General features: G+C 40.5%; 1 protein-coding gene across 3 annotated transcripts in view; it reads left to right on the top strand.

Moving 5' to 3' along the window:
• The first annotated feature begins 1376 nt into the window (after positions 1-1376).
• Positions 1377-12396, top strand: part of znf622 (zinc finger protein 622) — a 34643-nt gene continuing 23623 nt past the window's right edge. The window contains exons 1-3 of one of the 3 annotated variants that reach the window (XM_069909307.1): positions 1377-1460; positions 7523-7635; positions 10774-11388. In XM_069909307.1, coding sequence (XP_069765408.1) covers positions 10776-11388 — 613 coding nt within the window. In that variant the 5' untranslated portion in view covers positions 1377-1460; positions 7523-7635; positions 10774-10775. Of the gene's footprint in view, positions 1461-7457; positions 7636-10773; positions 11389-12396 lie in introns of all 3 variants that reach the window. The other 2 variants (XM_069909317.1, XM_069909326.1) reach the window with 2 other exon arrangements.

Raw genomic sequence — 12396 nt, forward strand, 5'->3', positions numbered from 1 at the left:
CCTGGGGAACACTCAGCTGCTCTCAACCCAAATGCAAATCAGTAAATAGTCACCTGTTAGGGTTCCTAAGGTTTAGGGAAAATCAGTCGACATGCAGTAAAAATAAGAGGCTTGTTAAAATTTGTGTTTGCACCATTTATAAGATGGTAAAATAACGTGGGCAGGATAAGTAAGCAAACAGAAAACCTAACCAGTTGGTCGGGAACTGCATTGCAGGTTGCAAGAAAAGTGTGCTTGATACATGACCCTAGAAGATATAAAGTGCTCGATCCTATGGTAATCACAAAGGATCGAAACAAAGCGATTCTGCATCTCCTGGTCCATTCACTGAAGCTGTCTTTGCCTAACTTCAATTGCCAACTATTTTAAGACCTGGGTAACACAACCCTTCCCTATAAAACCTGTACGGTATATTTACTAAAGCTTTTAAAATGTTCAAACCACCTGATGGGTTGGGTTCTTATTTACATGCCTCTCTTAATCCTCGAAGTGGACCTATTTGTGTTTAGCTTTAATTATTTTTAAAGAATATCCGATTAAAAACTAACCCATCTTTTTGTTGCTGTTAAAATTCGCCCCAAGGTCCACAGTTGCCATAAACTCATGGTTTCATTTGAACAAAGATACATTAAAATAAGCTCAATGTTAACTTCAATGGTGTGACAAAATTCACTGATACTGAAACACCAACTAATTTATCCTCCAGAGAGCCAATGTGTAATGAAAATGTCTTTACCACTTCCTATTTTGCTATTCAAATAATTCCCTTGAAAGGCTGATGACGACAAAGTGCAGGCCATTAACGAATATCACCTTCATTCACATAACACCTTGATCATAGCTTCCATTTACAATGAAGGCAAATCGTCAAAATTCTGGTTGGATTGAAAGGCGAGTGTTCAGAAAGTGATTGCAGAGTCTAGACGAGGTAGCTACATCTCTGTAAAACACATACACCAAAGCTGGAGGAACTCAGCCGGTCTCGCAACATCCATAGCAGGTAAAGGTATATTACCGACATTTGGGTCCTGAGCCCTTCAGGTAGAAGCAAAGATCAGGCGAGCAGTTCCATCTCTGGTCGATAACACAGAGGTTCATGGTGAGGTTAGAGAATTCTAACATCGAGATCAAAACCAATCTGCTGGAGGATCTCAGAAGGTCGAGCAATCCTGCAGCAGATTATTTTTTGCTCCAAATTTCAGCATCTGCAATCGCTGTTATCTCCTGAAATCCAGATGTTGGTTAACCGGAGCAACTCGGATGGTGCAGCATCGGTTTAACAGCAGGTGGGTGTGCAGAACAGGAATAAAGTGCGGGTGGAGGGGAACAGATGCCCTTCCGCCCCTCACTGCAGACCGCCGAGCGCGACTTCCGGCGGGCGCGTGGGATTGTGGGAGCGGTGTTCGCGTGGGCCGGGCAGCAGCAGGAGCAGGGAGAGGAAGGCGGTGGAGGCCGAGAGGGTGAGGTGAAGGCGGCGGGTGGTAAATGCTACTGTTTGACCTCGAGTGCGGGTACCGCTGTCTCCCAGGACAAACGAGTCGAGCAGGGTCGGAGGGGGTGGGATAGAATGGTCCACGTTTCGGGCCCAAACCCTTCCAAGGCCTAGAGTACAGAGGCGAGATAGAAGGGGTTGATGAACGAGGGAGGACGTGCAAAAACACCCCTGACATATATATAAAATATTTATTTTGCTTATATCATCATTGTGTGTTTTCGTGCAACGTTGCTTGGTCAGGTTTTAATCTCTCTCTCTCTCTTTGGCTTGGCTTCGCGGACGAAGATTTATGGAGGGGTTATGTTCACGTCAGCTGCAGGCTCGTTTATGGCTGACAAGTCCAATGCGGGACAGGCTGACATGGTTGCAGCGGTTGCAAGGGAAAATTGGTTGGTTGGGGTTGGGTGTTGGGTTTTTCCTCCTTTGCCTTTTGTCAGTGAGGTGGGCTCTGCGGTCTTCTTTAAAGGAGGTTGCTGCCCGCCGAACTGTGAGGCGCCAAGATGCACGGTTTGAGGCCATATCAGCCCACTGGCTGTGGTCAATGTGGTAGGCACCAAGAGATTTCTTGTACCTCTTCTTTGGTGCACCTCTGTCACGGTGGCCAGTGGAGAGCTCGCCATATAACATGATATTGGGAAGGCGATGATCCTCCATTCTGGAGATGTGACCTACCCAGCGCAGTTGGGTCTTCAGCCGCGTGGACTCGATGCTGTCGGCCTCTGCCATCTCGAGTACTTCGATGTTAGGGATGAAGTCGCTCCAATGAATGTTGAGGATGGAGCGCTTGAACTTACTACAGACTAGGTCCCAGAAGATAATGAACAGCAATGTTATATTTTTGTTCAAGAAGGAAAATTGGGATATCCAAGAAATTATAGGATGCTGAGTTTCACATCAGTGGCAGGAAAATTTAAGGATAAGATTTATGCAGATTTGGAAAGGCTTGGCTATTAGGGACAGTCTGCATGACTTTTTTGGGGGAGGGGGTGCAGGTCATGTCTTACCAATTTGATGAACTTCTTCAAGGAGGTTACAAAGATGGTGGATTTGACAAAGACCCCCATGGTATGCTAATGGAATTCGTACATCTGTTGAAACATCATTGGTTTGAATTCTGAATTGGCTGGCGTATGGAAGGCAGGTGGACTGTACTTAGTGGTGTTCCACAGGATTGTGGTTAGGATTATTGTTGTTTGTCATAAATACAAGTGACTTTGATGAAAATGAAGATGGGTGAACAAGTAAGTGCAGAAATTGATGGAGTTGTCAACTGTGTAAAGGACTATCAAAGAATACAAAATATAAGTCCATTATGGATATGGGCATCCAGACCTGTAAAGGTGTTTCCCTTTGGGAGGTCAAATGTAAGGGAAACATATTCAAGTTAAGGCAGGTCTCTTAAAAGGTTTTTTTTTACATTTTATTTAATTGTTTGTATCATTACTGAAAAAACTATTGAATAAAAAATTAATCAAATATCCATATCCAATGATACAAAAAATACTTTTATATTTTTTCTCCCCAACTCCCCTCCCACCCAAAAGAAAGAAAGAAACACCTACCATTTAATATACAATAATACTAGCATATACAATCATTAATTATTATTAAAATTACTGATTAAGAGGAATGGATAAGGTAGAAGAGGTGGACAGAAAATTATTCATAAAATTCATATATGGTTTCCAAATACTATAAAAATTTTCAGTTCTATTCCTTAAACTATACGTAATTTTTCCAAAGGTATACAATTTTGCATCTCACTATACCATCTAGTTAAAAACATTTCCTTATCATCTTTCCATGATACAGCTGTACACTTTGCAGTTGCTATTGCAAGACTTAAAATTTTTCTTTATATTTAGCCAATTTAAATTTTGTATCCTTTTCATATATATCCCCAAGTAAAAATATTCTTGGATCCTTTGGTATCTTTATCTTCATAATTTGTCCTAACAATAAACTCAATTAATTCCAAAACCCTTCCACTTTTTCAAAAGACCACACTGAATGCAAAAATAGTCCCTATTTCTTTCACACATCAAAAACACTTATTTGAATAATTAGAATCAAGTCCATTTAACTATAGAGTATAATATAATTGATGAAGAAAATTACATTTGAATCATTTACTGTATTTGTAACATTTTCATGACATAATTTTGACCATATCTCTTCCTAAATTTAACCATACAACAATTACAGCTCAGAAACAGGCCAATTTGGCCCTTCTAGGTCACACTGATCCAAGTACCCTCCTCTAATCCCACTTACCAGCACTCTGCCCATATCCCTCCATCCCCCTCCCATCCATATATTTATCCAACTCTTTCTTAAATGGCAAAATTGACCCTGCCTCCACCACCTTTCCCGGAAGCCCATTCCACACAGTAACCACTCTGAGTAAATAAGTTCCCCCTCATGTTACTCCTAAACCTTTGCCCGTCAACTCTCAACCCATGACCTCTTGTATCCATCTCTCCTACTCTCAACGGGAAAAGCCTTTCCACAACAACTCTATCTATCCCTCTCATTATCTTAAACAGCTCTATCAAATCCCCTCTCAGCCTTCTACGTTCCAAGGAATAAAGACCTAATTTGTTCAATCTTTCCTTGTATTTCAGATGCTGAAACCCAGGCAACATTTTTGTAAATCTTCTCTGCACTCTCTCTATCTTGTTAATCTCCTTCCTATAAATCGGTGACCAAAACTGCACGCAATACTCTAAATTTGACCTCACCAATGCCTTGTACAGTTTCATCATTACTTCCCAACTCCTATATTCTATGCACTGATTTATATAGGCAAGCATACTAAAGGCCTTCTTCACCACCATATCCACACACGCTCCTACCTTCAGGGAACAATGCACCATTATTCCTAGATCTTTCTGCTCCACTGCATCCTTCAATGCCCTCCCATTTATCACATATGTCTTGCTTTGATTATTCTTTCCAAAATGAAGCACCTCACACTTATCAGCATTAAACTCCATCTGCCATCTTTCTGCCCACTCCTCTAAGCAGTTTAAATCCCTCTGCAATCTTTGAAAACCCTCTTCATCATCCACAATTACCTCTATTTTAGTATCATGTGCACATTTACTAATACAATTTACCGCCCCATCCTCCAGATCATTAATATATATCACAAACAGCAAAGGTCCCAATACCGAACCCTGAGGTACACCGCTTGTCACCGGCCTCCATCCTGATGAACAATGATCTACTACTGCTCTTTGGCATCTTCCTTCCAGCCACTGTTAAATCCATTTGACTATCTCCAAATTAATACCCAAGGACTTAGCCTTCCTAACTAACTTCCCTTGCGGAACCTTATCGAAGGCCTTACTAAAGTCCATATAGACAACATCCACTGCTCTACCCTCATCAACATTCCTAGTCACCTCTTCAAACAATTCAACAAGATTGGTCAAACACGACCTTCGACGCACAAATCTGTGCTAAGTGTCCCTGATTCAGACTCTGTCCCTCCATATACTTATATATACTATCTCTAAGAATGCTTTCCATCATTTTACCTGCCACAGATGTTAAACTTACAGCCCGATGATTGCTAGGCTTGCACCTCAAACCTTTTTTAAACAAAGGAATCACGTACAACATCCCAATCCTCCGGTACTATACCCGTCTCTAATGACATTTGAAAAATCACTGCCAGAGCCTCCGCTATTTCCTCACTAACTTCTCTCAAGGTCCTGGGGAAAATCCTTTTGTTCCATTTGAGACAGCATTCTCTCCACCTTCTTCATAGAACCCTTATTTTTCAATTATACACTCATTACATTTTTTAACTTCCATTGTTAACTGTAGCAAAGTTTGCTGGAAAGCATCCATATACTTCATTTCAGTTGTGGATATATAAAACTCTCTTATTTTCTCCTGTTTTTTGGCCAAAACTCCTGTTCAATGTACATTTCTTCTTCCTGCTCCTCTTCCTGGTCACTGGAGCTGGAGGCTCCTTTTTTTGTGCTCTGTGCATGCACGGATCGTCACGCATGCACAGTGTCACTTCTTCACCTGTGGCAGTTGGCCATTGTCAGGGGAGACACCTTGTACAATGATGTCCAAGGTTTCCCCAGCTCCAGCCTTATCACCAAGGCCACCTACCCTCCGGAGAGTTCCAGGGTCCTTCTTCAAGGTTGGCCTCTCTTCTTTATCAGCTTCTTTTTCTTTTTCAAGTTCTTAAAATTTAACCGTCAATTTATCTTTCTTAGGTGACATTGCATATTGTTCTATCGGCATTCCGATAGCTTCCACTTCTATTTTCTTGCAGTCAGTTCAGGCTTCTTGACTCATTTTTTTTTGAGAGAGAATTCAAGTTTAGCCCCACGTAATCACGTGGCATGCCCCCCCCCCCCCCCCCCCCCCCCCACCCCCGGTCTCTTAAAAGCCTTGATATGCAGGGAGAATCTGGGGATTTAGGTCCACAGCTCCTTGAAAGTGACCACATAAGTTGATACGGGTGGAAAAGAAGGTGCATGAAGTGCTCACCTTCATTGGGTGGCACACTGAGTATCAAAGGAAGCTGTCATGTTTCAGGTATATAGAACTTTGGTTAAGCAGCTCATAGAATTCTGTGTGCAATTCTGTTTGTCCTGTTACAGGAAGGATCTGGAGGCTTTTGAAAGAGCACAGAAGTATTTTACCAGTATATTGCTTGTAGACGGTATGCATTATGGGGAGAGGTTGGACAAGCTTAAGTTTTTTTTTCTCACAAGTGCTGGTGGCTGAGGGGTGACCTGATAGACATTTATAAAATCAAGAAAGGCATTGATAAGATAGCAATCATTATCTTTTACCCAGGATAAAAGTGTTCCATGATAGATGATGGGTTTAAGACTGAGGTGGGTCAGGGGGGAAGGGGTTTAAAGGAGATGTGTGGGGCAAGTTCTTTACACAGAGTGGTAAGTGCCTGGAATAGTCTGCTCAGAATAGTTATGAAAGCAGATACAATAAGAAACTACTAGATAGACACATGGTTTTGAAAAGACCTCAGGTCTCTTTTAAATCTTTCTCCTCTCATTTTAAGTCTATGCCCTCTAATTTTTAGATTCCTGTACCCTGGAAAAGATTATGGCTATATAACTTGTGCATCTTGATTTTATAAAGCTCTATGAAGTTCACACCCCTGAAAAGTTCCAGCCTCTCCTTGTAATTTGTACTCACCAGACTCAATAAATGTTATAATGTCTCTTTTCTGCACCCTTTCCAATTAATAGCTAATCTATAACTGGGTGACCAAAATGGCCGACAGTATCCATATGGCCTCACCAACATCTTGTACGTTGTGACATCATCCCTTATCTGGCACTCAGTGCCCTGTGATGAGGCCTGTCTCTCCATGGAACGATTCATGATTTTCACCATTCCTGACAAAAACAGTTCCAGTAGCAACAGTTTGGCTGAGATCTTGTATAAGGACCTTTACTGTGTAACAAAGAACATGTGTGGGTCAACAACCATGCCACATATAAACATTGGCATCAAAAATATTCTGATCTCAGTTAGGTTCAGATAATTAAAGCGTTCATAAATCTCTGGCTAGGTTTTGGCAGTCCTACCACATTATGCATAATATCCTGATATTGCCCTTCCTATTAGACTCTCTCATCACAAGCACTCTCTTCATCTCCTGTGACTCCCCCTCAAAATATTATATGTACCAATGAGATCATCTTTTATTCCTCTCAATTCCAACCTTTTTTCCCCCCAACTCACATACCACTTTAAATAATCACTTACTAGCCACAGAGCACCTATGACATAGAATGGTGTAATTTGCATATAATATGCTGATGTGTTCAACGTTCTAAGTAGCACCTGTAACTGAAGAAGGAGTCAATGTTTCAGATGAATGATCTTTCATTAATTTTGCCTTGACTATTTCTACCATCTGCAGTATTGTCCTTTTAGATGAACTTTTGTATCCATTTGGCAGAGATCAAGACTGAATGCTGTCATCCAAATGAAGATTTGCCAAATTTCTGTCCATTTGTTTTCCAGTCCCCTTGAAATAAAGGCCAACGTAGAATTGCTTGCTGTATCTTCAAGTTTACTTTGAAACTGCACACTTGATCAATTTGATTGATAGTGTGCTTTCCTGGATTTCCTCCAAGGTGAATAATCTCATTTTCCTACATTGCTTTTCTACCCCTGTTTTTCAACCACTTGCTGAGCATGCAATATTTCAAGAGCTGATGAAGAATAACTGGAGAAACTCAGCAGGTCAGAACATCCATGGGCAGAAGTGCCCTGTTAAAATTTTGGGTCTGAACATCTTCTGACCAACACAATGATAGAAATATACTAACACCTCTACTTTCTAATGAGTCCGAAGAGATTTGGCATGATGTTATTCTTTATCGAACTTCTACAGGTGCACTGTGGAAAGTTCACTGACTGGTTGCATTACAGACTGGTTTGGGAATTCAACTGCACAAGGCTCCAGAAGGTAACAAATTAGCCAGGTCCATCATAGGCTTTGACTGCTGAATCTATGCCTCAAAAAGGCAGCCAAGATCATAAAGTCTCCTATCATCCTAGCCGCTCTTTACACAATGATCTTCAGACAGAAGGTACAGAACCCAGAAGGCAAGCACCTCTAGGTTCAAGAGAGTTTCCAATGGTTATCAGGCCTCCCCTTGTTACTCTAATCATGGACTGATCTGACAACAAAAAAGGAATATCTGCATTATTTCTAAGTCTCTTTTTTGGCATTGGGATAACTACTTTTTTTGTGTATAGTCTTTTTAATTCAATTATTTGCAGTGCAGTTTGTTTTTTAGTTTTGTGGCTCAGCAAGTAAGAATTTCAGTGCATCATCAAAACTTGCTAAAAAAGGTCCAGTCCTGAAATGTGAAATGTTGACTGACCGTTTCTACCCATGGATGTTGTGTGACCTGCTGAATTCTTCCAGCCATTCTTTGCTCAAGAATCCAGCATCTGCTGTTTTTGTGTTTCCATAAGCAATATTTCATAATTGGTTTTGTGTTTGCATTGTTCAGTTTTCTATGTCTATCATAATTGAACCTGGATACATAAAACTCTAATTCATGCCAATAATATTCCTCTTCATATTTTATGGAATCAGTATCTTTTTCACATCAACCTGGTGCTGTACTTTGTATTTACTTTGCTGTAACACAAAGGCTTAGGCCCGAAATGTTGGTTATATATCTTTACTTCCTATGGATGCTGCAGACCTGCTGAGTTCTTCCAGCATTTTTCTGTTTTAACACAAAATTGTATTATCCTTTCGCTAGAGTGACATACTCTTGATGAATATTTATTGGATTTGGAAGTAATTTCCCTGGTGTTCCTTTTCCCCATTTCCCCATTTCCTGCCCATCTTGGGAATAAAATCTGTCATCCTTGAATTTCTAATGCATTCATACAACTTATTGGCTTAAATAGTAAAGAGCATTGGTGCTAGTGAAGCTTCATATAGGGCATCAATGCTAACTGTATTCCACACGTCATCAGTGTAATAAAGTAAACGTGAGTGTACAAGGCTGAGAAGTATTCTGATTTAATTTTTTTAAATGCTGCCTCTACATTAGGATATAGACAGAAAATATTAAACAGATATGTAAATTAGTGCAAAGCAATCTGAAAGTGATGTCAGGAAACTTATCATGTGATCTGTACCTCTCTTCCATTACCTCTCTTCCTCAAAGGCTGGGCATGATGTATTAGATAGCTTACTGGACTGAGTTGGCTTGATTTGATTATTTTGTTTAGTCAGGGTATTCGGGTGTAGTCCCAGTCAGCTAAAAGGTTTGTTGAGTCATTTGTAACGTGATCACTGTCAAAGAAGTGGCACAAATTATCTACACTGATCCTTTCCAGCAGCATGTTACTTATCCCAAGCCCCAGGCTAATCAATCAGTAATTTCTCAGTTTTTCCTGCTACATTTTAATATCAGCACAGCACTAACCTTTCTCCAACCCTGAGCAGTAATTTCTACTAATTTACTGAACAATTAAATTCACAATTAGAAGCTTCCCTTGAGATCCAATTTCTTTTATGGAAATACTTCATGGCAGCACAGTGAGCGTAGAAGTTAGCACAATACTGTTACCGCGCCAGTGATCGGGACTTGGATTCAAATCCCGTGCTGTCTGTAAGGAGTTTATACATTCTCCCTATATCTGCGTGGGTTTCCTCTCAGAGCTTTGGTTTCCTCCAACTGTTCAAAAATGTACCAGGGGTTTAGGTTATTTAGGTGACATGGGCTCATGGGTCAAAATGGCCTAATACTATGTGGCTAAATTTTTTTTTAAATTGTACCAGGATCTCGTGTAATCTGTAGTATTGGATTTAGGTCGGAATCTTGGAGTGCAGTCCTCCACTTCATTCTGTGGCATTTCTACCAAATGCAATCTTAAAACGTCCTACTCCATTCAGTTTTATCCTGTGTAGGCTACTTAAATACGACTGGTCATATCTCAAAATGAACACATGGCATGTAGAAGTCGTAAATCAAGTTATTTTCAATTCCAAATTGAGTGCCTTCCTCGGCTTCTTGCCAGATCTATCAGCGGGGGATAGGTTTTTCCTCTTGATCGCCATCTTCTTTGGTGAGCTGACCGAATGGCAACTGAGAGACAGTCACTATTGTGCCCACGCAGCTATTACTTTTTTTCGGACAGATGGCCATAAGTCACATAGGTCATAAGTTGAGGAGACACTATATGGAATCTTTAAAATCTGGCATGGACTTGAAACATTCCAGCAATTTCTAGGTTTTTTCTCCCATCCAAAGTATCTTAAAATAGCAATTCCTTCTCCCCATTGACTTGTCTTCCTACTTACCCTGCCATGGCTTCATCCCCTCTCTATCACCTGCCTTCCTTACATCCTTTCCTCATCCTTGAAAGTACAGTTTTTTTGTAGATTTAACATCCCTGATCTGCCACTAAAAGACTCACAGAGCAAGGAACACAGTAAAATATTGGAGACTTTGCTGGCAAATTTGCCTTTTGGTCTATGGTTTGTGCACAACTGGAAGCTGTAGACATGCTGCCAGCAATGGAATAAGGGGATTTATACTGACCACGAGCATTTAATATGACAACAAATAAAGGGAAATGCCTTGATTTTTCAAATTAAGAATGAAATCAGATTTTACAAATTGTGTTTTAGAGCAATTAGCAATAAATATTTTTTGATTGCCTTCAAGATGAGCAGTAAATTAATTTTTTGTGTAAAATTCGTTTTCCTCTGTTCTAACTTTTGACAATTTCTGTTCAAGCAATGTCTTCTTACACCTGCATGACGTGCCGTGTGGCATTTACTGATGCTGAAATTCAGAGGTCACATTACAAAGCTGACTGGCACAGGTATAACCTGAAGCGTAAAGTAGCAGACATGTCTCCAGTCACGGCTGAGAACTTCCAAGAACGCATATTGGCCCAGAGAGCAGCTGTGGAAGAGCGGAAGAAGAGGACTGCTACAGATTGTGCAACCTGTGACAAGAAATTTGCCACATTCAATGCCTATGATAATCATTTAAAATCAAAGAAACACATTGATGCGGAAAAGAAGGCCATTGGCATTGCAAGTAAGGAGCTGGAAAGGCTCAACGCAAAAAATCTGGAGAAGGAATTAAATGAAGAGAGAATGGATAAGGATACATTGAATAGAGCCATTCAGCAGGCCGTGAAGGTCCAGCTCTCACCCTCAGTGAAAAATGTCATCAACCCAACAACTGCTGCTACCATTGCAGGAGTGAATAAAAAAAGACCTGACAAACCACCTCGGTTACTTTGGTTGGAGCAACAAGCCAAAAAAATGAGACAGAATGAATCCTTGGAGGAGGAGGAGGAGGAGGAGGAGGAAGAAATGGTGATCGAAGATGGAAGTGATGGTAAGAAACAGTAAATAAGCATCTTGGGTCGGTTAGCCTAAAGACAGTAAAATGTCATGGTTTCAGCCAAGCTCCCCAAGTTACTGGTGATTCAAGTGTAGCTGATTCGTTACCCAATAGATGTGCACACAATGGCATAATTACTGAAATATCAAGGTAAGATGCCCTTTGTGCTGACCATGAATTATTCATGAAAAACCCCCATTGGATATTGAGGCTGTTCTCTTTTGTGCAGTTAACTATTGAAAAAAGATCTGGTTTGTGTGTCCTGTGTTGGCTTATAAGTTCAATTTCTGATAAATGTGCAAGTTGGTTGTTCCTTTAGTTTGCTTTTTTTTTTGCTGAGAGTGGCAAAGTGGGGATAAACCAATATAGACTGATTTTATCACAGATGCTATGAACGTGAGTGACCTTGTAATATTTCTTGACCTTTCCTTTTATTGGCCTCACCTGAGCAAGGAATAGAGAATTTATTAGGAGAGGTGCTCATTTGGTGCTTGACAACGCTAAACAATATGTAGATAAGATGTGTTTGTGTGGTGCTTTACCAACCCTTTGCTGCAAATGAACATATTTTGCCATACTACTAATTTAAAATCTTCATAAGCCATTACATTGTGACCTATCACAGCTCATTTTTTTCATTTCTTCGGTGGCCCCTTATTTTTTAAAATTTGGACATACAGAATGGTAACAGATCCTTCTGGCCCATGAGCCTGTGCTGCCCCAAATATACCAAATAACTGACAAACACCCAATGTTTTTTGGAGTGTGGGAGGAAACCAGGGCATCCAGAGGCCCACGGGGAGAACGTAAAACTCCTTGTAGACAGGATCGCATTTAAACCTTGGTTGCTGACTTTGTAAGAGGGTTGAGCTAACTTCTATGCTAACTGTACTGCCTGGACATAATTTGATTAACAACATAATTTCTACTTGCATTATCAAGGTGCACTTTAGCAAAAATGGATAAATGGTGACATGGTTAACGTAGTGGTTAGTGCAGTGA

The sequence above is a fragment of the Narcine bancroftii genome, chromosome 1 (genome assembly GCF_036971445.1).
Source record: "Narcine bancroftii isolate sNarBan1 chromosome 1, sNarBan1.hap1, whole genome shotgun sequence".
NCBI classification, from domain to species: domain Eukaryota; kingdom Metazoa; phylum Chordata; class Chondrichthyes; order Torpediniformes; family Narcinidae; genus Narcine; species Narcine bancroftii.